The 25,304-nt window shown below is 53.6% G+C and overlaps 1 protein-coding gene across 1 annotated transcript in view; it reads left to right on the top strand.

Moving 5' to 3' along the window:
* Positions 1-22,717, top strand: part of LOC108516076 (serine/threonine-protein phosphatase 2A 55 kDa regulatory subunit B gamma isoform-like) — a 198,547-nt gene extending 175,830 nt beyond the window's left edge. Inside the window, exons 3-7 of the mRNA XM_017853384.1 lie at positions 13,665-13,762; positions 16,176-16,341; positions 18,745-18,857; positions 21,952-22,181; positions 22,588-22,717. Of these exons, the coding sequence (XP_017708873.1) occupies positions 13,665-13,762; positions 16,176-16,341; positions 18,745-18,857; positions 21,952-22,181; positions 22,588-22,717 (737 nt within the window). The remainder of the gene's footprint in view (positions 1-13,664; positions 13,763-16,175; positions 16,342-18,744; positions 18,858-21,951; positions 22,182-22,587) is intronic.
* The last annotated feature ends 2,587 nt before the right edge of the window (positions 22,718-25,304 follow it).

Here is a 25,304-nt window from a genome sequence, read left to right on the forward strand (position 1 = left end):
CAGGCCAGTTTGGCCCCCATCGTCCGCCTGCTGGCCGGGGTCTAAAAAGCTGGCTGCAGCCCCAGCAGAGAGGACAGGGCCTGTGGGACCCCAGGTGCTGGGAGCACAGAAGCCAGCCCAGGTCATCTGGCCCGGCTCAGACTCAAGCTATCGGTCCGCATCAGTGTCAGGCTTCCATGCCCCCCATCCTGGGATGGGAACAGCACATCACAGTTTGCAGAGCCCTACGGCAGGGGTGGCTCTTATTGCCATTTTGCAAATGGGAAAACTGAGACTCAGAGGTAAAATGACTCTGACTCACACAAGCAGGACAGGAGACAGTCGAACCAGGTTCCCCAGCAGCAGTTCACCGCATCTCAAACCCTTCACCACATCTCAAACCCTTTCCCTCTCTCTGCCATTGATTAATCTTTCCTTCAGTGCCCACATAGTTCTGTGATTTGCTTTGGGTACATAGTAGCAATAATTATAGCAACAATTTCTAGCAGTTTCTTGGTGCCAGACTCTTCTGTCTTTGTTGCCTCATTGAATCTTCACCACCAATCCCGAATATGAAACCCATTTTAGAGATTAGGAAACTGAGGCCCAGAGACTGTTTATAACTGGCTGAGAATCAGGCAGCCCCACTGAGGTGCTTTACCAGTCACCCCTTTACCAGTGGTCCTCAAACCTTGGCACATCACAGGAGAACCTGTCAGAATGCAGATTCCAGGCTCCAGCCATTCTGGTCCTGTCCGCCTGGGCAGAGCCTTGGGAATCTTCGTCTTTAGTAGAGAAGCCCAGGTGACAGGGTGGGGCTTTCTGGAGCCTGTGTTGCAAGAAAGAAGGCAGGAAGCATGTGATCTTCTCTCGGTCTCCCTCACCTTGACCCTGTCCCAAGGCCAGCTGCTGGCCTCGCCTCGGGCTGCCTGGTCACCTTTGAAGGTCCACGGGGGTCCAATGGAGGGTTGGTCGTACTGAAGCCAGACTGGGTGTCATCCCGGCTCCGAGCAAGTCCAGTCTGACTAGAGTCAAACCCAGCAGCTTGACTGGATCCTCCTGACCACAGACAAATCCACAGCTACCCCGTCCACCCTCCCCCAAGCCCATCTGCCTCTGTGCCAGCCAGGCTGGCAGACACTCCATCGGGCGGGCCCCACCTGGCCTGGCCAGGGAGAAACTGGCAGCCGCAGCCCCTGGCCTTCCCGATCCTGTCCCTTGTGCACTGCCCATGGGAGGGGCAGTAGCATTCTATGCTGGCTCTGGCTCCTGCAGTAGCAGAGCTGGGTGTAGACACAGGTTGGGGGCCGGGGACATGGGGGCATTCGTAGGCTCATGACTCCCTTCTCACTCTCTTCTGGGGACTGGGTTTCTGCTGGAAGAGAAAGGGACCAGTCTTAAAAGACACCGTGATTAAAATGGAATTATTATTTCAGCCTCGAAAAAGAATGATGTACTGATCTGTGTCACAACATGGATGAACCTTGAAAACATTCTGCTAAGTGAAGGAAGCCAGGCAGACCCCAAAGGCCCCGTGCTGTATGATTCTATTTATGTAAAGTATCCACAGTAGGCAAAATCCATAGAGACAGGAAGTAGATTAGTGATTTCCAGGGGCTGGGGAGAGGAGGGGATAGGGAATGGCTGCCGACGGATGTGGAGTTTCTTTTTTGGGTGGTGGGAATGTTCTGGGTTTTTGGGGAGGTGGGAATGTTCTGGCATTAGACTGTGGTGATGGTTGTAGAACTCTGTGAATCTGTTAAAATCCAATCAAGTGTACACTTTATAGTGGTGAATTTCATGTTATGTATATTGTATCTCAACTTTAGAAATGCTAAAACAGAAAAGACGAAATCATCATGATGCAACGCCTCTACTCATAGACCTGGAGGGAGGCCCCGAGAGAGAAGCCATATAAGGCAGATGAGGGGTGGGGTGAAGGAGAGGTTCCTGTCACCCCCTGCCTGCCCAGCGAGGGTCTGCTTCCTCTGGCACTTACTTAACAAGCCTGAGAGTCACCCATGTGTGAGACATGGACTGGGCACAGAAGGGTCTACGCCCACCCCTGAAAGAGCTCATCCATGCTAGAGAGACAGAAGGATGGGGTGGTCATTGAACCTAAGTCAGATCGTGGCTTCCCAGCTCTCACAGAATAAAATCCCCAGGCCTCTCCCAGCCTGCTGGGTGCAGGGCCCCGGCCCGGCCCACCTCTCTGAGCTCATGTCCTGCCCCATCCCTCTCACATGACACTAACCTCCTTGCTGGCCTGCAACAGATCAAACTCACCCTACCTCAGGGCCTTTGCTCATGCTGGTCACCTGATATCTGTGAGGCTCCCTCTCTCATATCCTTCAGGTCTCTGCTCAAATGCATCTCCTCCAGGAAGCCTTCCCTGGCCTCCCCAGCTAAAACAGCCCCTCCCACCCCTCCCACCCCTCCCATCCCATTTACCATACTGTAGTTTTCATCTTAGCCCTTATATCTCCCTCCAAGAGTTGTTTATTGCCATGAAAATTTGCTTATTGGCTGTCTCTCCCGTTAGAGAGTGGGCTTTCTCTGGGGGGTGTGCGCTGCTGAATTTCCAGTGTATGCAACAGTGCTGAGGGGACAGTAGGTGCTCATTTAATGCTTTTTAATTAAATTTTCTATTGTGGTAGAATATACATGACATAGAATTTACCATACGAACCTTTTTTAAACGTACAATTCAGTGTCATGAAGTATATTCACGTTGCTGTGCACCTGTCACCACCATCCATTTCCAGGACTTTCTCATCATCCCAGACAGAGACTCTGTACCCGATAAACAAGAACTCGCCATTCATTAATATTCTTTTGAATGAATAATTGAATGACTAAGTGTATTTCCTGCGTGTTGGTCACATGCTAGATGATGCGCCAGTAAATCTGGCCTCTCGGGGGGTGTGTGTTCCCATATCTGTCTCACAGATGGACAGATCGACTCAGAGAGGTGAAGCGCTTTGCCCAAGGTCACACAGCTGGTCAGGGTGGGATTCAGACGCAGGTCTTTCCCCCTTTCTACACAGTGGCAGTCCCAGGGGATCACTGCATGCGAAGGGCATAGCCATGGCAGCTCCAGGTCTCCGGCCCCACCCAGGGCTTCCCCTGCTGCCCCTCCCCGCAAGGGGTCACTGTGTCGGTCACACGTTTCTGGTGCCCTCGGCTCTGGCAGGCTGACCACCGGTCACAGGCACGTCTTGGGACCATACTTGGAGGCTTCAGCATCCCGTTTCACCTGGCGCTCTTGGGGTGGAGGCTGGGATCATGGAATCCTTTTTCCATGGCCTTTAAGACAAATCGATACTGTGCCCAGTTTAAATGTTTACATAACTCATCATCCGCCAGGTCTGCTGTTGTGGTGTGCTTTTCTTTTTATAAACCAAGCTCATGGGAGGTGATATTAAGTCCAGGACTTGCCTGGCATGGCCCAGCGGGTGTGCAGAGGATTCAAGGTGGCAATAAGGGTGAGTTCCCTGCACAGTGCCGACCATCGGGCTCGTCTCAGCCTCCTCCCTCATCTGCTCGTGTCCTCTACACAACGGGGGAGGAGGGGGAGGTCCAGAGAGGGGAGGTGGCTTGCCTAGGGTCACAGCCACAATGAGGTAGAAAAGGGACTCTCCCCAAGGTGTGTGTGAGGGTGGGACCCAGGGTCCTGCCAGATGCCAGGGTGGCAGAGCCCTGACGGGCAGATCCTGGGGTCCTGGGTGTCCAGGTTACATGAGTGGGCAGGTGGCAACTGGCACCCACCCCACACAGACACTCCTTGACACCCCCTAAAAATGCTCCCACCAGCCCCTTCACATTTTCCTCCAGCCAAGTGATCAAAGCACAACTCAGAGCCCATCTGCCCTGGCCACACCGTCCCCACTCTCCCACCCAACCTCTGACCACAGGCCTCGGAGCTGCCCCACCTCCACCAAGCTCAGGCTGCAGGAGGAAACCTCTCACCAGGCCCGCTGGAAGGCGGGATGGTGATGAAATGTGGGGATTCTTCAGCGAGAGAGGAATTCAGTAATCAGGTGATCACCGTTCCCGGGTGGTAGCTGGCCAGGAGGTGAGTGCAGAGGGCTGACAAGCAGGCCTGGCCTGTGACCTCGGTGGCCCTGCGACTCTCAGGCCCCTCTCACAAAATCCCATCAGGAATATTCCGTTCCCTGGCCTGGGATGAGGTCCTGGTCTTTCTGACCACCCTTGGAGAGCCCAGCAGCCTTCCGTCACTCACTCAGCAGTGATGTCCAGTCCCGGAAACAGTCTGATTCTGCTCAGACTTGGTGCTTCCCCTGCCTGCTCCCGCCGCCCGGCATGCTCCCTGCTGGAGGGCGACATGGGGAAGGAGCTGGCTGCAGCCCCTTTCAGGCAGCTCTCTTTGGCTAGGAAGGGAGCCTGGGGATGGGCCGCCTTCTACCTGCCGGTGGCTGTGCCCACTCTGGGTGCGCTTGGCAGGTGATTACAGCTGCTCGTACCTGTCGTGAGTCCTTCACAGGGCAGTCTGGAAGTTTCCTGTAGAGTCATCTCCTGCAGAGTCCTTACCTAGGGAGCCCCTGCTGTATGTCCTGTGGCCAGTAGCATCCTGTGGCTTTGCTCAATCCCCCAGGCACAGCCTCCCTCTGCTGTGTTCTCCATGCCCCTCCGGGCAGCCAGCACTCAGGACCTAAGGTGGTCCCAAGCCAGCTCTCCCCTGTGCCCTGGAAGTATGTGGAGGTAAAAGCTGCATCCCTGGCAGAATCAGGCCCCAAACTCCAGACCCTTTTGCTGTGAGTCTCAGGCTAAGGTCTCCCACCTGCAGGAAACATTTTGGGCCTTTTGAGAGTTTCTTTCACAGAGGTGGGTGGGGCCTGTGCTCAGCCCCTGCTTTCTCCTTCACCAACTCCTCAGCCCCCCACCTCTGACCCCATAAATGCCGCGAGGAGAACCAGGGCTGGGGGGCAAGTTCAAGGACTCAAGAGACAGCCTGCTGAAATCCAATCTTTCCCCTGCCCGTACTAACTGAGCAGCTGTTGGCAAGTTGTCTTCTCTGTGCCTCAGTTTCTTCATCTGCACAATGGGGATGATAACAGCACAAAACAATTTCTTGGAGTTGTTAAAAAGATTCAGTAATAGGTGTAAAGTGCCAAAGCTGGGGCGTGGCTCCCAGGAAGTGCCCAGAAGGTTTACTATTATAACCAAAGGCACCACACTACCCCGCTAGACCTGGACTCTGTGGGGTCGGGGCTCCCCCTCTTCTTATCCCAGTGTCAGCCCGCTGCTGGGTAAATCCTCTCCCCAAGCCCATGGTCAGTCATTGATGACTGCAGGAGCCCCTTCCTCTCCCTGACATTTCCCTTCAGCAGCAGGCAGACCCCTCCTTCCTCACCCACCTCCATCCTTAGCAGCCCTGATACCTCTGACAATGCTAATTAAATGCAACAACCTCATCAGAAGGCTTAAGCTGGGCTTGCCTAAGGCCCCCTCTCTGCCCTGAGCCCTGATGGATCATTAGTGGTGTCAGCAGCACTTATGGTGATGGACGAGGGGAGTGAGTCCCCTGCCGTGCTGGGGAGGAAGTCCCTGACGAGCATGTTCATCTCCTGTCTGCAGGCCTTGACCAGAGTTTCCAGGGAACATCCTAGTCCACAGAATCGTATGAATTTCACATTGACCCTAGGAGAACCATGGCCCGGCAGGGATGACAATTCCCATTGTATCCATGAGGCAGTCAGGGCTCAGAGAGGGTGAGTGATTTGGGTGAGGGTGCACAGCTCGTAAGTCGTGGGGCTGGGACTGGATTACCACGGCCTTGATGAAAGCTGCAGGGGGCATCTGTAAGATCCAAGGGTGAAATCTCCCCCAGCGGGCACATGGAAAAGAAAGCCAGCAAGTGCCACTGGCTTGGGGGTAGCCCAGTTCTCGGGGGCTGGAGCCCGCACACTCTCGTTTCAGCTGTGTGTCAGTTTCCTAGGGAAGCTGTGACAAAGTGCTACAAACTGGGTGGCTTAAAACAACCGAAATTTGCTCTCTCACAGTTCTGGAGGCCAGAAGTCTGCAATCGTGATGCTGGCACAGCTGGGCTCTCTCTGACAGCTCCGGGGAGGACTCTGTTCCAGGCTTCCCCACTGGTTTCTAGTGGTGGCTGGCAATCCTTGGCATTTCCGGGCATTTCCGGGCATCGGGAGGCCCGGCTCAGCCTCCCAAAGTGCTGGGATTATAGTTGTGAGCCACCGTGCCTGGCCTGCCCTTGATTCTTGATGCATACCTTCAGCCTCTGCCTCTGTCTCCCCATGGCCTCCTCCCTGTATCTGTGTGTGCTGTGTCTTCATATGGCCTTCTTATCAGGATACCAGTCCTTAGATCTAGGGCTCACCAGAATCCAGCATGACCACACCTTAACTTAATCATCTGCAAAGACTCTATTTGCAAATCAGTTCACATTTATAGGTACCAGGGGTTAGGATTTTAACATAGGTACCAGGGGTTAGTTGTTCAACCCACGATACCATCTTTGCCCGTCTCTGGCTCTGGCGTGCAGGGACCTGTTACTGGGCAGGTCACTAGGGACACCACCTCTCACCTCTCCGGGCACCCACTGGTAGGCCTGTGCTGTGCCCAGCACCAGGGGGCTGGCTGAGGCCTCCTTGTCTGGTGGTCCCTGTGTGCCTCTCCATTTGGGGGTTGCCCTAGAGCCGTCCAGGAAGGGAGGGGGCACCTCAGGGAGGAAGGACAGCATGAATTTCCATGGGCTTCTCGTCACCCACATAGAGTGACTTGGAACACTGCTCCCAGTGGCTGATCTGGGGCCCCGAGTTCGAGGCTGCAGTCAGTGGCAGCTCCAGGCCCTGCAGTGTGGGGGCAGGGACGACCAAAAAGAGCATATGGCAAAGGCCCTGCCACTTAGGGGTCTGTGGGCAAGTTTGACCAAGTTTCCTTGTCTGTAAGTAGAGAGGGATAATTGGTCGATGGGATTGTTCTGAGATGAAAGTGCCGGTCCTTGGGAAAGCTTCAGCTGAAATGTCTATTTATTTTGCCCTTCACTCTTTTTTTTTTTTTTTTTTTTTTTTGAGACAGAGTTTCACTGCTGTCACCCAGGCTGGAGTGCAATGGTGCAATCTTGGCTCACGGCAGCCTTCACCGCTCAGGTTCAAGCAATTCTCCTGCCTCAGCCTCCCAAGTAGCTGGGATTACAGGCACCCGCCACCATGCCCGGCTAATTTTTTTTGTATTTTTAGTAGAGACGGGGTTTCATCATGTTGGCCAGGCTGGTCTCGAACTCCTGACCTCAGATGATCCGCCTGGCTCGGACTCCCAAAGTGCTGGGATTACAGGTGTGAGCCACCATGCCCAGCCTGCCCTTCATTCTTGATGAATATTTCGACTGAATTAAGAATTCTGGGTTTCCAGGTTTTAAAGTTTTCTTACAGCACATTAAAAGAGTCTTCTGGGGCCATTATTTCTGCTGACAAGTCAGCAGTCTCTGAGTCCCGGTGTCTCTGGATGTAATATGTTGTTTTTATTCTAGCTGCTTTAACATTTTCTCATTATTTCAGTTCCTAGTAGTTTGCATTTTGACCAGGATGTATCTTGGTGTAATTTTCCTTATATTTATCCTGCTTGGAGTTAGCTAAGCTTCTTAAGTTTGTAAATTGATGTCTTTTACCAAATTGAGGAATTTTTTCGGTCATTATTTCTTCATCTCTTCTTTTTAGTATATTCTCTCTCCCCTCCCTCTACAAATCCAATCACATGTGTGTTGAACCTTTTGATATTATCCAACAGGTCTTTGAGGGTCTTTTTCTTTAAAAAAATTTTTTTTCTCCCTATTCTTCAGATTAGGTAATTTCTATTGAGATCATCTTCAAGTTCACTACCTCTTCTATTTTCTCAGACTTTCTGTTAAGCAATTTCTGTTAAGCTGTGATTTTTTTCTGTCTCAGGCATGGTATTTTTAAGTTATAGATTTTCATTTAGTTCTTTTTTAAGTTGTTTATATTTCTTTACTGAGATTTATTTTCTTTTCATTAAGTATGAGCCAATTTTCTTGACATCTTTTAACACAGTTGTTAGCGACTTTAAAAGGCTCTAGTTGCTAATCGCAGTAGCCAGCGCATTTCAGGTGAGTTTCCACTGACTAGCTGTTATATTAAGTATGGCTGGTTTTCCTATTTCTTTGTATATCTTCATATAATTTTGGATGATATCCTGGGTCTTGTGAATGATAGCATAAGAGCAACTCTAGATTTTTGTTCCTTCTCCCCAAAGAGCATTTTTGTTTTGCTTTGTATTTGCAAGCAGTTAACTTGGCTGAAAGCAACTGTAAGCCACCCGCAGTGGTGAGTGGTGGTCAGTGGCAGGAGCCTCTGTTCACTGCTTTTAGCCCTGGCTGGGCTGCAGCTGTAGGAAGTCTGTCCTGTGTGTGTGTGGTTTGGGGTCAGCCCGAGATGTGGGCAGAGTTTATTTGCCCCATTTGGGGATCCGTCTTGGTGGCTCTCTTCATTCCAGGATTTACTCCCGCACTTTTCCAGCTGCTGCGAGTGTCTCAGACTCTGTTCTCTGCTCTGTCAAGCCAGTGAGACTCTGGCTTTCCGTCTGAGTTCCAGCAGCCCTATGACACAGGCTGGGACTTGTCCTCAGGCTGAAAACCATGAAACCAGGAAAGCCGGCTGTTCCTCCCAATTGCTGACCGCCTGCAGCGTCTGCTGAGGCCTTGCCCTCTGATGCCTTCAGAGAGCGTCGTTTTATTGTTGTTTTGTCAAGAGTTTATAGTCTATAGTTATTTGTGAGAGAATTGCCGCACTAGGGCTACTAGGCTATTACCAGAAGCGTTTAGAGCAGGGCCTGGCGGACAGTAAGCACTTAAGAAATGTGGGTTAATGTGGTCAACCACAATGTGGTGCTGTTTCCTCTGGTCAAGGCTGGAGACAACGTGGAGACAGACAGCACCATGCAGGAGGTGTCAGTACCCTGTGAAGGGCACACAATAGCCTTAAGACTGCAGTTGTAGGTCGGGCGCAGTGGCTCACACCTGTAATCCCAGCACTTCGGGAGGCTGAGGAGGGCAGATCACTTGAGGTCAGGAGTTTGAGACCAGCCTGACCAACATGGTGAAACCCCATCTCTACTAAAAATACAAAAATTAGCCGGGTATGGTGGCAGGTGTCTGTAATCCCAGCTACTTGGGAGGCTGAGGCACTTGAACCCAGGAGGTGGAGGTTGTAGTGGACCAAGATTCCGCCACTGCACTCCAGCCTGGGTGACTCTGGAGTGACTCTGGGAGAATCTGTCTCAAAAAAATAAATGAATAAAATAGAAGACTGCAGTTGTAGGAGAGACCACTTAACTTGGGGAGGGGGGGAAAGGGGACTGTCCAGGAAGGCTTCCTGGAGGAGGTGGTATTGGAGCTGGAAATGTGTCAGATAATCCAACATGAGAAGATGGACTTTCTTCACAGAGGTGGCTGCCAAAACAATGAATTTTATGGCCTTACTGATGAGAATTTCTGGCATTCAAGGGAGGCAACTTTTCTTAAGGCAAATCCTGAAGACATTTACCTCTAAAAATAAGTAGATGTTAAACATCCACTAGCTCCTTCTGGGCCGGAGGAAGCGATGCCCTGGCCTGGGCAAGAGGGGATCTGAGGTCTGGTGGTAGTTCTGTAGATGTTTGCAGGGGGCAACTGGCGGGACTGGTAGGCAGGACCATCCACAGTGAGGTTGGGGCCCAGATCCATCGCCACATTGCAGAGCTTGTGGTTGTCAATTCTGTGGCAGCCAAGAGCACAGGTGACCAGGAGCTTTAGCTTCTGTCCTATACATTTTGGTGATTCATTATTCCCGGAGTCCTTGTCTTCTCTTCCTCCCTCACCCTCTTACCTCCTTGTCTCACTTGAACCTCTAATCCTGGGAAGGCTCCACCATAAGCACACTACAGATAATGAAACCAAGGCTCAGAGAAGTTGTGTGGCTTACTCAAGACCACACAGCTGAGACTGGAGCCGAGACTCCAACCAGCACTTCTGTCTGCAAAGAGCTCATGGCGTCGTCTCTCGTGGAGGGAGCCTCTATCTCCTCTGCTGCCAAATGGAAATCACAGTAGTGTCTCCTGCAGGGGCTGGCGTGAGGTTAAAGGAGGTGGCAGATATGAAAATGACAAATAAATTGTAAATTGCCCACAGACATCAGTGTGTGTTGCTTGGCAACCACCCAGCATTTGTGGACCGCATTTGCTTTGGATAGCAATAGTTTTATTGGCATTTTAATTTAATAGCATGGTTATGTTCCCATCATAAAAATAATATACACTATGTGTATGCCCACCCTCATCAAATCATATGTTATGTATGTGTAGTTGTTTGTATATTGGTTGTACCTCAATATAGCTATTTTAAAATGATGTAACTTCATTACAGAAAATCTAGAAAACATGGACAAGTTGAAAGAGGAGGAAATATTATTTCATTCCAGCTACCCTAAAGCTACCTCTGTTCACATTTTGGGGAATTGTCTTGCAGCTTTTTCCCCCCTACACAGTTTCTTTCCTTATTTCACATAGTTATGATCATTGATGTAGATCATTACTAGCATTTTATACTCAATTTTATATCCCTTTCCTTCCCCCTCAGGGGGTTTTAATATGAAAGAGCAAGAATGAGTGCCCCATCGGGGACCCTAGCTAGCACAGCTGGGGTCAGCACACCTGACCCTGTTCCTGACTCCATGCCCGGTGGGCGTTTCTGTGTTCCCACAGAGCTGCTTTTCTTGTCTTGTCTTTTTAAGTTTAATGACATGTGCATCTGTCTTGATGGATGGAGGGATATATCCAGCCTGTCATCCCACTTCTAACCATCCTCTCTCACTCTTTTCTGTTGCCTCAAAGCTGGCATTGACTCATGGCTCAGAAGGCCAGTGCAGGCCAGGAGCTGTCCTAAAAGGCCTGGACTGAAAAACAGAGATATCTTGGATAGATATCTCTGGCGTGGCTACTGCGTACAGGCACCATTTGAAGCTGTGAATTAAGCCTGAGATTCCTGCCCTCGTGGAGTTGACGTTCTGGCCAGGAAGACAGCCAACAGATGATAAAAGCCTTTAGAGAAGGAAAAACATCAGATTAGGTTGGGGCAGGGATGGTCAGGGTGTCCTGGATGAGGGCGCTGGGGTGCAGACAGCAATTTCAGCAAGGTGGTCCCAGCTGTGCTCACCAGGAAGGCAGCAGTTGGGCGGAACTGGAAGAACAGGAAGGAGCTGTGCTGGTGCCCACGGGAAAGCCACTGCAGGCCGAGGGAGCAGGTCTTGGGACAGAAGGTGGCCAGGACTTTTGGGAAAGGGCAAGCAGCCTGGCATTTGGAGGGGAATAAGCAGGTGGAGAGCAGTAGATGAGGCTGGGGAAGGGGAGGAGGTACCTTTTGCTGAGTTAAAAACACGAGACCCTGTGCATACAACAGTAAACATTTTCATCATCTTGCATCTGCGATTCTGTGGTCTGGGCTTGGCTGGGCTTGCCCAGTTCTGTGGGTCAGCGGGGCCCAGCTGGAGGCGGGCTTGGCCAGGGGTAGGGGGGCTTCTGCTGCACCCGCTCTTCCTCCTCCCCCTCAGGGACCAGTCGGCCAGCCTGCGCAGGTCCTGCTCCTGGCACCGCCAGAGGCGCGGATGGCAACCCCCCAGTACCTAAGCCCCTTTGCATCTCTGCGGCTTGTTGAATTGCCGTTCTGCAGGCCAAAGCAAAACACAGGGACAAGCCCAGAATCAAGGTGGGGGGCAGAGAACAGGTTACCTGGTCCACGGTGGGAGGGGTGAAGGTTTGGCTCCGGCTGCGGCCCACCTGGGCCGCGGGGGATGGGTGCTGCTTTCAGAACACTCAGTGCTTTCCTCTGAGTATACAATGGGAACTGCTGGAGGGTTTTGAGCAGGGGAGTGCCAGGATCAGTCCTGGGTGTTACCCGCCTCTCTCCTGCCAGTCTGTTGAGGCTACGTCGTAGCCAGGCCAGGGAGAAAGTGCTGTGGCAGTCATCCAGTGAGAGGTGGGAGAGCGGCTGGCATCCTGATATGCTATGAAGGCTGAGCAGGCAGGATTGGATGTGGGGTGTGTGTGTGTGTGTGTGTGTGTGTGTGTGTGTGTGTGTGAGAGAGAGAGAGAGAGAGAGAGAGAGAGAGAGAGAGAGAGAGAGAGAGAGAGGGAGAGAGAGCGCAACTCCAAGACTTGGGCCCAAGCAGGTGAACGAGAGAGCTGTCATCACCTGAGACTGGAGAAGCTGCAGAGGGTGAGGTCGAGGAGAGATCAGAATTCAGTTACGGGGATAAATGAAGGGTTTTGAGTAGAGGGACACAGGGATGTCCTGGCTCAGGAGTTCGGCCATCAGGTTGGCTGCCATAAGGAGAACACAGGCTAGGACAGAGAGCCCTGTGGAGCATCCTCTCTGCGGCTGCAGGGAGCAGTGGTCAGATCTGTGGCTTGTTTGAAAGTAGATCCATTTTGCTAAAGGTGGTAGCAGAGATTTTGGAGCCTACAGAGTCCAGGCCAGGAGAGCAAAGAACGACAGAGGTCCCATTCACAGCAGTGGGCTATCCTGGGCTCCTACTAGCTGTTGCTGCTTGGGCCTATGGGGATGGTGTTCTAGAACTTTCCATCTTCCAAGACATACTGGAAATGTGGATTTTTATAGGAAATCTTCTACTTTTCAAATATTAGGAATGACTTCAAATGAAAAGTCAGAATCATTTTGGGGCTGCAGGCAAACTTGGTGGTGGAGCAGGCCTCAGGCTTCAGGCTGGTGAGCTGTCACCCAGCGGGGGTTCCTCTTCTGGGCCAGGGCCCCGTCCTCCCCTGCTCTCCCCCACTCCCAGGGCTCGCCACCCAGAATGTGCAGGCCACTCATCTCTGTGACTCTTAGAACCTGAGAATGTTGGTGACGGAAGGGGTGTTCCCCTAGTTCCCACATGCAAAAAGTGGGGCCTGGAGATGGGGCTGTCATTTTTCTCCAAACACTTGCCCATCCAGGAAGGCCAGCCCTGGGCATTGAAGACTCCAGGTATGGGGGTGACTCCATAAGGAAAGGTTCTTGAGCGACCTGAAGAAACACGGTTGGGATGAAGTGCAGGGAGGGTCAGGGCAGGCAGGGCTGAGCTCCGCTTCTGTGAGCACAGATTAGAGAGCGATCCCGGAGGCCTGCCTGGAGGTGGGGCCACAGAGCAGGAGTCTGAAGGAGAGGGGGTAATTCACCTCCATCCTACTATGTGGGAAGCCCTGAGTGGGCCCCTAGCAGAGGGTTGCCTTGCTTGTCTACGGAGATATTGGGAAGGGCTTCCCTGACCCAGGTTGCTGGAACACGCGGGCCTGGGTGGCAGGGGTGGGGGTCGGGGGTTCAAGACAGGAGGAAGAGGCCACATCCAGGTGGTTTCGGATACTACCATGAGTGTCCATTTACTATAAAGTCTGCCAGCCACTGTGGTCGCCCCAGGCCTGTGCCAAGTCCCGAAATCTCTGCCCTGCAGCCAGTGTAGCGGGAAGAGGAGGGCAGGAGGGGACAGGTTAGTGGCCCCTCGCCAATGCTCCTGACCCCTCGGGCTCCCTGCTGCCTCCTGCCCAGGGCTGTGGGGCCTCTGGGAGTGGGGAGCTCACTATTTCTGTGGTACTGTTGAGCACCCGGGAGAGGCGGGCTCTGACAGCCACCCCTTCCTGTCTTGCTGTTTCCCTCCCAGCTGACATCATCTCTACCGTTGAGTTCAACCACACGGGAGAGTTGCTGGCCACAGGTGACAAGGGCGGCCGGGTCGTCATCTTCCAGCGGGAACCAGAGGTGCGAAGCCCTGGGTCTGGTGGGAGGTGGGAGGAGTGGGGAGCAGAGTCAGGTGGGAGGTGGGCATGGTAGGAGGAGGATAAGGATAAGGGGGATAAGGGGTGGTGTGGCGAGAGGTGGTAGGGGACTATACTCCAACCCAAAGGAGGGCTTTTAACTGACAGGAGGTGTGGGGCGTCCTGCCTGGATCACATCTCCCAGGGGCATGGATTCCAGGGGTGGGAATGGGATGCTCTGGAATGCTGAAGGGGGAGTGGTGGGCGGTGGTGGGGGGAGTGCACCTGGTGGGCTGGCAAAGCCGGGATCTGAGCCCCCTGCCCTCAGCCGATGTTTGTGGAGAGCTCCCTGCATCCCACGCTCTGTCCCAGACCCCGGACGAACGGTCAGGATGCGGCACAGCCAGCTGCTGCCCCAGCTCGTGGCTTCAGTGAAACCTTCCTCTGCCTGGGTGACCTGCATTGTCCTGGCCAGACTGGGGAGCGGGAGGACTCACTCTCGCCCAGCTGTCACAGCCCTCAGGCTGGGCTAGGTGGTTTTTGCTCAGGCCTGGGCCCTTGTCCTCACCCCTGTCCTCACCCCCACCCCCGGAGGCTTGTTGTCCAGCAGAACTCTCGGTAAGACAGCAGTGGCCTGGACAGCCTGCCCAGGACCACATTTCTGGAACGCTGAAAGAGCCTCGGGACGAAAGCCCATTTACTGAGAACACTTGCTGAGTATTCTGGAGTTGCTTCTCGTTTACTCTGCGCTGCTCACCTCCGAGGGTCAGATCCACACTCCTGTGACAGATGCGGGAACTCAGAGAAGCCACCCAGCTAGCGAACAGCAGACCAGGGATGGAAGCCCGGCTGCCCGACGCCAGGATGGTGGCCAGCAACATCACACACCACCCAGCCTCAGAGAGGGGCGTCTCCCCCAGCAAACATGGACTGTGCCTGGAATTAGCTGCAGAAGACATCCAGGAAACCAAGGAGGAGGGAGGAGGGGATGGAGCAGGAGAGGAGGGGGAGGGGAGGAGGAGAAGAGGAGGTGGAGAAGGGGAGGTAGGAGGGAGGGGAGGAAGCGGGGGCGAAAAGAGGACCTGCAGAATCATCTCTCCCTCCATTCACTCCTGAGCATGGCCCATGAGCTGAGGCTCCCTGAATCTGACTTTATCTTGATGGCTTACATAATCCTTCTCACGGTGACCCTATGGGTGCAGTGCAGTGCGGCTATTCCCCTCATTTTACAGATGAGAAGCCCAGAGTGCAGAAGGTTAAAATAGTTTACAAGGGGCACATCCTAGCTGCAAATCAGTTCCTCAAACACAGCACTCTGCCAGCACCTGTGGGCTTCACCAGCTGCACCAGGTGTCCCACCAGGCACTGCGAAGCTCAGCCTTCTTTTTGCCAAGCTGCAGAAAGATTCGATTGGTTGATGCGATTTTCTCCATTTTGAATTTTTCTCCCTTAGTGTTTTCTTCCTTCTGGCCCCACTGACCTTTGTCATAACGAGTGCTCGTGGGAAGTGAAGTGAATTGGAGGCAAAGATATTGGAGAACTTTGAAGCTTTTCAAAAGCAAGACAGGGACAGAAATATAAAAATAGATACTTAAAAAAAATTACCAGGAAATCTTGAAATCGTTCTGGGCTGGTTGGGGTTTCATGTTGTCGTATGAACTTGAAGTCTCTCCTGGGAACGTGGTCCCTGGCACACACAGTGGACTCATCACTTGACTATTTTGGGAGCCCCATGGTGAAGGGGTCTTTATTAGAAAGAGCTCTGTTCCCTAAACCAGGCCGAGCACTGCTGAGGAAAGCCGGGGACAGATTCTAATCCAGGTCTGACATTGCCAGACATTCTGTCCCAATGTTAAAGTCTGCTCCTAAATTCATTTATTCCTCAAGTCAGGCCTGAGTTGGACACGTGGAATCCAGGAGCAGGTCAGGGCCCGAGACACGAGGGTGGCCAGAGCCTCGGCCTTGGCGTCAGGCAGGCCTCAGCAGAGGGGTGCTGGCCAGTGAGTGGCCTCATGGCTCTGGGAAGTCACTTCCCCTCTGAGTCTCTGTTTGCTGGTCTGTGAAATGGGAAGAGTCATGGTGCTCAAGCAGAGGAGGCCTGGAGGGTAGAATGCGATGGTGTGGGGAAGACTTAGCGGGGTATCCAGCATGTAGCAGGTGCCGGGGAACATTCGCATTAGCAAGTGAGCTGGCTCGGGTGTGCGTGCTCGTGGGATCACGCAGGAGCAGGGCTTGTCCCTGGCACACTGCGAGTCATGGGCCGCTTAAACTGCAGAGAGTTTCATTTGACCCTCGAATTGGATCCATGGCACGGCTGGGCGCGTGGTCCCACGGCCGGCCCTGCTGGGTCCCCGGAGGTCCTAGCCATCGCCCTGCGGGTCGCGGTGCTCAGGCCCCTTCTCTGGGTTTCCCTGCAGAGTAAAAATGCGCCCCACAGCCAGGGCGAGTACGACGTCTACAGCACTTTCCAGAGCCACGAGCCGGAGTTTGACTATCTCAAGAGCCTTGAGATAGAGGAGAAGATCAACAAGATCAAGTGGCTCCCGCAGCAGAACGCCGCCCACTCGCTCCTGTCCACCAACGGTGAGGCGCCGCCCGGCCTCGCATGCAGGGGCACGGGCTGTAGATGTTTCTACCAAATGCTGGTTTGTATTTCGCTTATATTGTGAGCATTTCTGTGTCTTAGAACTTCTAGAAAATAATATTTTGAGCAGCATGTAAATCCCATGAGTGAGGATGCCAGACCCCCTCAGACGCTCCCCATGGCTGGACACGGGGCTGTCCTCCACTGTGAAAAGAGCCGTCCGGGCCATTTTATAGGTCTTTGTTTTGGGATGAGGGATTGTGATGGACAAGGATGCAGGTCGCAGATGCAGAGGACACTTGACACAAAGCGAACCCCTCCTCCCCATGCCGAATCCAGACCCCCAAACTGGGGCTGTCACCACGGCCCTGCGGGGCAGTGGGAGCAGCCTTGGTGTAGGACCCTGGCTGGCCTCTTAATCTTCCTGCCTCAGGGAGGAGCATGTGCCCCTCAGGCCCTGGGGACTGGCCCGATGCCTGCTTCCCAGGCTGCACTCTGAGGAAGCGGCAAGGGCTGTCCTGCTTGGCTCACCGTGGGCCTGGGTCCCCTACTCACGCCCCCCGCCCATCCTCCTTCACCTGGGCCTTCTGCTGACCCAGGCAGCCTGGGGTCGGGTAGTATACACCTGGATTCTATTCTTTTCTTTTCTTTCTTTTTCTTTTTTTTTTTTTGAGAGACAGAGTCTCGCTCTGTCACCCAGGCTGGGGTAGAGTGGCATGATCTCTGCTCACGGCAACCTCTGCCTCTCGGGTTCAAGCGATTATCCTGCCTCAGCCTCCCAAGTAGCTGGGATTACAGGCATCCACCACCATGCCCAACTAATTTTTGTATTTTTTAGTAGAGATGGAGTTTCACTATATGTTGGCCAGGTGGATCTCAAACTCCTGACCTCAGCTGGTCCGCCTGCCTCAGCCTCCCAAAGTGCTTGGATTACAAGCATGAGACACTGTGTCCAGCCAGGACACACCTGGATTCTGTCCCTGCCCTGCCTCCCTTAGGCAGTGGCCTTGCTTTCCTGAGCCTCAGCAGGGTGGACACAGCTCCCTTTTGGGGTCCGTGAAATGGTGGCTGCTCAACCCCCTGAGAATAGTAACTGCTGCACAAGCACCAGCCAGGCTTCCAGGTGCTGTCCCCACGCCTTCCCCGAGGATGTCCAAGCTCCTCAGCAGGGCCTCCGATGCTTTCCTGAACCTGACTAGGCTCAGTTCCTGCCAGCCCACCTGTGCCTGAAGGCTGTCCTCACCTTGCATCTGGCCAACTCCCTCCTCATCCTATAAGCCTCGCTGGGTGCCAGCCTTTTCTGACCTCTCCACTGAGCCAGGCATTCCTCCTGTGATACCTTGGCTCCTCTTAACTCAGGCTCACCCCCGCTCTGGGCACCTGATGTTCTGATGGTGTTCTCCCACCAGGCACCCCAAAGGCAGGGTCTGTGTCCCGTAAGGGGCCCTGCCCAGCAAAGCTGTCACCTGAGCCAGCAGGGCATGAGAGGTCCTCCCGAAGGGCAGGCCCCAGGGGACAGGAGCCTCGGGTGAGTGCTAAGCCCCATGCAACTGTTCCTTTTAAAAATATTTAAGAGGGACGTGTCAGGCTGGTGCAGTGGCTCACGACTGTAATTTCAGCACTTTGGGAGGCCGAGATGGATGGATTACTTGAGCCCAGGAGTTTGAGACCAGCCTGGGCAATGTGGCGAGACTATCTCTCCAAAAAAATAAAAATATTAGCCAGGTGAGGTGGTGAGAGCCTGTAGTCCCAGCTACTCAGGAGGCTGAGATGGAAGGATCATCTGAGACCAGGAAAGTCAAGGCTGCAGTGAGCTAAGATGGTGCCACTGCACTCTAGCCTGGGTGATTTGAGTGAGACCCTGTCTCAAAAGAAAAGAAAAGAAAAAAAAAAGACATGCCACTTTCTTCCTGCCTCTCTGGAGAAAAGGTTGTCTTTCAGCACTCCCTACGCTCCCCTTCCCTCGAAGCTTCCCAGCCTGGTTTTGAATCCCGGCTTCACTCTTTCCTAATGGCAGGGCCTTGGGTACCTTCCAAATGCCCCACTGACGCCCATTCTCTTCCCAGTTCCTTCTCATCAACATGGTGCCATTTGTTTCGACTCCTGTATTAGTCAGCGTTCTCCAGAGAAAAAGAATCAGTAGGGTATGAGAGTGGGAAAGAGAAAGGGGGATTTATTTTAAGGAAGTGGCTTACGTGACCGTGGAGGCTGGCCGGTCTGAAGTCTGCAGGGAGGCCAAAGGCTGGAGGCCTCGAGGCAGAGCTGCAGTTCTGGTCCAAAGCCGTCTGCTGGCAGAACCTTCTCCTCCCCCGGGAGGTGCCTCATGACCTCCTAAAGTGGATCTTCTCTTCCATCCATCTGGTTAATTATGTGACTTGTTTTATTTTGTTCTGTTTTTAAAGATAAAACTATCAAATTATGGAAGATTACCGAACGAGATAAAAGGCCTGAAGGATACAACCTGAAGGATGAAGAGGGGAAACTTAAGGACCTGTCCACAGTGACATCACTGCAGGTGAGCTCCGGCGAGGAGGAAGCAGGCACACGCCTCTTTATTACACCTGAGGATTTTAGGGCTCTAAAACCTTTTGAGATTTGAGCCAGAGTCAAGTGCAGACCGTGGCTGGGTTGCTGGCTGCTGGGCAGCCACGGGCATCTCCCTGCCCCTTGCCTCAGTTTCCTCACCAGCAGCACAGAGATGACCACGTTTCTTCTAGTCATTTTGTGAGCATGCAGGGACGGTGCATGGCTATAAAGTGTTTTTCACCTACAGCTGAGGGTGGAGAGCAAGGCAGATAATCCCTTGTTATAAGAAGGGGGAAAGTGAGGCCCAGAGAGAGACAGTGACTCACCTAAAACTGCTCAACTGAGTGAGTAGGCCAAGGCAGAAGGAGAATGGGTCAGCAGAGCTTTGTGGCTCCTGAGTCCTTTACTGAGGGCAGAGGGACACCTGGACCATGTGAGGCCTGCAGCATCTACAAAGGCCTGAAACAGACATACCTGAAACAGACACCCACGTGCCCAACATCCAGTAAGCTGCATAAATATAAAGCGGTAGTCAATGCTCTTCCTGAGAAGAAGAAATAAATGTTTAAATACATTGGCTTAAATGACCGGCAAATTGCACAAATAAATTCTGAGGAAGTGGGCAGCCAATTAGCTTCGATCTTGAGTAATGAGGGTGATGGTGCCCCCTGACCCATCCCCAGTCCCAAGAAAGGTTATGGGGGTTTCATGTAGAGGGAGGGATACAGCGATCACATCTTGATCACCCTAGTGTTTGGGGCAGAGCCAGTGGCCTTCATAAAATTCCTGTTTATGTCCCTCCCAGCGTTGGAGGTTTTTCTCTGTAAGTCACACACATCCCAAGACACTTAACTGTCACTGAGAATGTGGGTGCCCTGGTCTGTCCTCATCCTGCCTCTCACCTTGTTTGCTTCCGATTCCACCCATGCCGTGCCAACCCTGCACAGCGTTCTACCCACCCTGCGCAGTTCACACTGGAGGCAGCTGTTGTTTACTGAGGAGCTGCTCCACGCTAGACCCTGGGCTAGCCCTTGGGGCCCTAGAGGTGAGCAAGGTTCAACTCAGTACCTGTCCCCAACGTGTCCCCAGCCCCCAAGGAAACAGACATGGAATCACCATCACACTGGCGGTCAGTGCTGTGACAGAGGGACACAGAGAGGCCATGGGCACCCCAGGAGGCCTTTCTTTACTTGGTCAATTTGGTGAACTCCCATACATCCTATAAAACTCTACTGGCCTTCACCTCTGTAAAACCTTTCTGCACAGGCCAGATGAAAAATGTGATCTTTCCTGTATCCACTCTTGCCTTTTGCATCCAACACTGTCTGTCCTTAGTATCTGTATCTTCCTTGCCTCTCGCCTTGACTAGACTGTGGCTTCTGTGGAGGCAGCATGTTTTACTCATGAAACCCCCAAACCTTAGGGAAGGTTTTCTTTTCTCTCTTCCTCCCTTTACTAAAAAACTGGCTTTGAGATCTGGTTTGGTGGATGGCAGCGAATGGCTGGAGCACTGGGCAAATTGGGTCCCAAGGCTGCCCGGAGAAAACAGAAAGCAATGTTGCCAGAAGGAAGGGGAAGGCAGATTGAGATGCCAAGACTTTGCTGGGCCAGTGATGCTCTGCCCTCCTCCAGAGCTGCTGGACTCCCTGTCTCTCCTGAGAGTCCAGGGATCCCCAGGGTGGGCAGTGGCTGCACCCTGAAGGAAGGGAAGGTTAGCAGCTTACCTAAAATATCTGACACAGGAATACATGCAGGGAGGAAGCCTTGGAGGAGTCCAGACACACTAACACCAACTCCCAGGCACACAACCTAGAAGCAAAGACACAGAGGCAGCGACACAAAAACCACCCAGAGCCAGGCTGGCACTCACACTGGTGCTGCACACACACACTCACACACACACACACGCACACACACATGCACATACACGTAGACTCATTCATGCATGCACACTTATATGCACACACTCATACATGCACTCTCAGCCATGCACACTCCCACACACACACGCTGGGTGCCCTGGTGTGTGGGGAAATTTAATGTGGGCTGCAGAGCTGCCTCTGCTCCAAAGGAGCTCAGTGCTTGTCACTCTGACTGCAGCACCAAGGCTGTCACCTCCCATCTCAGCTGTTCCCTGAGAGTTCAGGGACACAGCCCTTTCATTCATTCACTCACATATTCACTCATTCACTGGAGAGCCTCTCTGCTAGGCCTTGGACTGAGCACCAGAGAGATGGAGAGTTAAGCAAGAGGTGACGCCTCGCTGGCTAGGAAAGCTGATGGGACCAGATGACAGCCTCAGGGTTGGTCAGGGCTGTGCAAGGGACCTTCGGGGCTGTGAAAGTCCAATGTCTGATGCCATGGCAAGGACCCTCACACCAACCATCTGAGATGACAGTTCGTATGAGTCAGGCTAATTCCACCACTGTAACAAAACAACCCCATCAGTCCAGGGCTGAGCTCAGAAATGCATTTCTCACTATGGGAAGGTTCAGTGTGGGTGTGCTGGTTGGGATACAGCTCTCTTGCAGGCTCCTTCCATCCCCATCCCGTGAGTCTCAGTCCCCAAGGCTTGGGTCCTCACCTTCCACCATGGGGAGGTGCTCCCGCTGCTTAACTGTATCAGGGCCAGGCATCACTTTGCTCATATCCCATCGGTCAGAACTAGTCACATGACCATGCCTGGGCACAAAGGCTGCTGGGAAATGTAGTCCACATGTAGACAGCTGTTTCCCAGTGACAGCACTGTGTTGCAGGAGGGAGGCGAGGAGGCTTGGTAGACAATTGGCTGGCTCTGCCACATTATCTTTTCATTTCATTTTAGAGTTAAGGAAATTGGGGTATAGGAGGGTTCAGCCACTTATTCACAGACCCACAGCGGGTAAGCTTTCACGCCTCTCATGCAGGGCTGGTGGGCGGCAGGCATTGGCCATCTGTCACTGCCTATTTCAGACCACGGAGGATCAGGATGGACGCCCACCCCTGTGTTCCAGCCTCCAGTTTGGATCACGTGCCCACGGCATGCTATGTCCTGATGCCGCCGCCTGGCCTTCACCTCCTCCCTGCCTCCCCATCCTCTGCAGGTGCCGGTGCTAAAGCCCATGGACCTGATGGTGGAGGTGAGCCCTCGGAGGATCTTTGCCAATGGCCACACCTACCACATCAACTCCATCTCCGTCAACAGTGACTGCGAGACCTACATGTCGGCGGATGACCTGCGCATCAACCTCTGGCACCTGGCCATCACTGACAGGAGCTTCAGTATCCTTCACTATGGCCTGGCCGGTGCCTCCCACAGGCAGGGTGGCTTCCGGTGGGCGGCGGGTTTGGTTGGTTGGCAGCCAGCTGGTTTGGGGGTGGCTGCATTGTTTAACTTCTTCAGTGAGGCACCTCTGGCTCCTAGTATGCGTGTGAGGCCCAGATACAGAATCATATGTCACGTCTGTTTCTGAAAACCACAAAAATCACGGTTGCTGAGCATCACACGTAACCCATCGCCTCCTTCAGGGTGGCCATGATCCCCCTCATCCTGGGGCCTCATCAGCGGCCAGGAAGGAGACAGAGTTCAGGGTTCAGCTGCTTTGGATGAGGGACTGCTGGCCTGGCTCAGCGTCCACTGGAGGCTGTTCGGGGCCCTCCCCACCGGGGCCCAAGGCAGGCTGTGTTAGCCTAAGAGGACCAGCACTGGGGCCCCAACCAGGGCTTTGGGCGCAAACCAGGGTGTCAGAAGCCCAGCTGAGTTGGGGTCCTGAGAGCCCCCTGCTTGGTGTTCCCGTGTCAGGGCAAGCTGGGGGCAGCAGCATTGACAATTCCCGCCGACTGCTGAGGGGAGAGCTGGTGATGGCATGAGCACCGGCCTGCAGGCAGGGCAAGGCTTGACCTGCTGGTGGGAGCAGGAGGCGGGGGCTGGTGGGCAGGCAGGCAGGTCGCGGAGATGTCACTATTCTGCATACAAACAATGATGATAATAATTATAACAACATACAGTGAGGCTCTGTGTGCCAGGCTCTGTGACTGACATCAACAGGCATTCATTTTAACTCATTTCATCTTCACAGCAACCCTACGAGGTAGGTACTGTTATAAGTCTCCTTTACAGATGAGGAAACTGAGTCACAGAGCACTCAAGTTAACTAGCTCAAAGCTCACAGCCAGCAAGTGTCAAAACTGGGCTTGAAACCCAGGCCCTCAGGCCCCAGACTCCCCGCTTCTAACCTCCACACTACACTGCCCTTTGTGGAGGATGCCGCCCAGGTGTGTCTTGGAAGGGGTGGGAAGACCCTCCTGAGAGCCTCCATGCAACCGGATGGCCTCCCAACTCCAGGCAGCCTGGGCACCCAGCACCAGTCACCAGTGGGCTGTATCCCTCGGAGCAGTAGAAGCCAGGATAGCTGTGGGGAGCAGGGGAGGCGGGGAGCAGTCCGGGAAGGGCGAAAGAGAGTAAAAATTGGCTTTTGTGGGCTGAGAGCCAGGCACAGCCAGAGACCGCTGGGCAGGGAGACCCTCAGGAAACAGCAGGAAGGGAACAGAGCAAAGCATCGGATGTCCCCTGAGCCAGCCAGAGGGTGCGGGGCACATGTGTGGGTTTCGGAGGCAGAAAGTCTGTTTGGGTCTGACTGCCACCTTCAAGCTCTGTGACCCTGGGTGAGTGATCTCTGTCTCTGAGCCTCCATCTTTTCAATCATCCCTCCTCATAGAGCTGCAGGGTACCATCAGTGAACCCCTCTGTGTGATGTGCCCAACACTAAGTCAGCACTTGGTGGGTGTCAGGAAACATCAGAGTCTCTGCCTTCTCCTGTCCCAAAAGCATGGAGTGCCCAGAGCTAGGAGGCTGGATTGGGATGGCCAGAAAGTTTCCAGGAAGGATTGGGACCCGAGCCGCTTTGAAGGCTTGAAGCTCAGATTTCTCTGTACATAGAGGGCTGGGCTGGACATCTGTCTGACCCTCCATTGAAGCTGAAAGGCCATCGGGCCCCACCAGTCCACGGTGCTCACAGCAGCGGTTGGTTAGACTCTTCCTGCTGCACGAGCATGTTAGATGTGGGTAACTGTAAGAGAGCTTCAGGCCTGGTGGCTTCAGGGGCTGGAGCAGCATGGGCGATGGCTCTCTGGGCTGATTGCCTCTGCTGTCTCCTGTGGCTTCAATCGCAGGTGCCAGTAGTTCACGCCCCACCCTCCCAGAATAAAGTACAGGAGAAATGAGACCAGTTCTCTCTGAACTGTCCCAGCAGGACCCTAGATGGCACCCCGTGGGCTCTCATTGGGGGTGAATGCCTTGCTGTGATTGGCCAGGCCGGACTCCTGTATCTCTCCCTGGTGCTGGAGGAAGTCAGCTCCGCCTTCAGCCCCTGGATGTGGGGGAGAGGCGGTCTCCTAGCAGGGGCTCCAGGTCTGCAAATGGGGAGGATGTGGGGCTCACTGAGTGGCCTAGGCAGTACCGTACAGTTTACAAATCAGCCTGCCGTTCACTGTCTCACTTGGTGCTCAGAGACAGTGGTAATGTGATGATCACCCCATGTCACAGATGAGGACATGGAGGCTGGAGGAGATGAGGGATTGGCCCAGAGTCCCCATTTAGCAGGGGCAGAGCCGGAGCTCATGCTCGGGCCTCCATGCCTGGTCCAGGGCTTTCACCCTGGCCTTGGCCTGCCCCCTGCAACCCTGGGACAGTGGCAGCCACCCTCCTCGAGCCCCCACCTCCTTCCTGCTGGACTTGGGTGGGGATGGTAATTGCTGCGGTTTTTCTGTCCGGGCTGCTGTGAGGATTCCAGGACACTATGGGTGCCGAAGCCCTTTCTGAAGAACCGTGAAGCCCTGGAGTATGGAAGGAATACTGCTTCATTTCATGTATTCAACCATTCGTTCCCTGTGCCTTTCTACTCCCAGGTCCACACTGAGCCCTGGGGACACAGGGATGAATGACAGAAACTCACCCCTTCCCTGGAGGGCTCAGGGGCTGCTGGGGGACACAGCCCTGCCATGGCAGTGGAAGGGAGGGAGCCATCCTTGCTGTAGCCCAGGGTCTGGACAAGCTGCTGCGGGGGCCGCCGAGGAGGCCAGAGAAGGAATTTGGGTAGGAAGCTCCCTGGGCTCGAGGAGGCTGCCTGAGAGCATGGGTGTGCGGGAGGCAGATGCATGAGGAGGCGGAAGGTGCCGGAGCTGTGGCGCTGTGGATGGTGTGGGCAAGGGGCGTTCTCCTGGGGAGGGGGCCCCGGAAGCCAGTCATTCACAAAACCCCCACAGCTCTGACTGCCTCCGCGTGCCCCACATGCTTCCATTTACTTTTCCCATTTAAAAAAAAATTGTTTTCTTTAAATTGAGTTGCTTTATTTTTGCCTAAGTAACTTTCTTTTGAAAGGGAATTGAATTTCACCATCCTAAGTTAAAGTATATCACATACCATAAACAGGAGGCAGCCGCAACCATAACGGCGATG

This window comes from Rhinopithecus bieti, unplaced genomic scaffold (assembly GCF_001698545.2).
Source record: "Rhinopithecus bieti isolate Rb0 unplaced genomic scaffold, ASM169854v2 scaffold_35903, whole genome shotgun sequence".
NCBI classification, from domain to species: domain Eukaryota; kingdom Metazoa; phylum Chordata; class Mammalia; order Primates; family Cercopithecidae; genus Rhinopithecus; species Rhinopithecus bieti.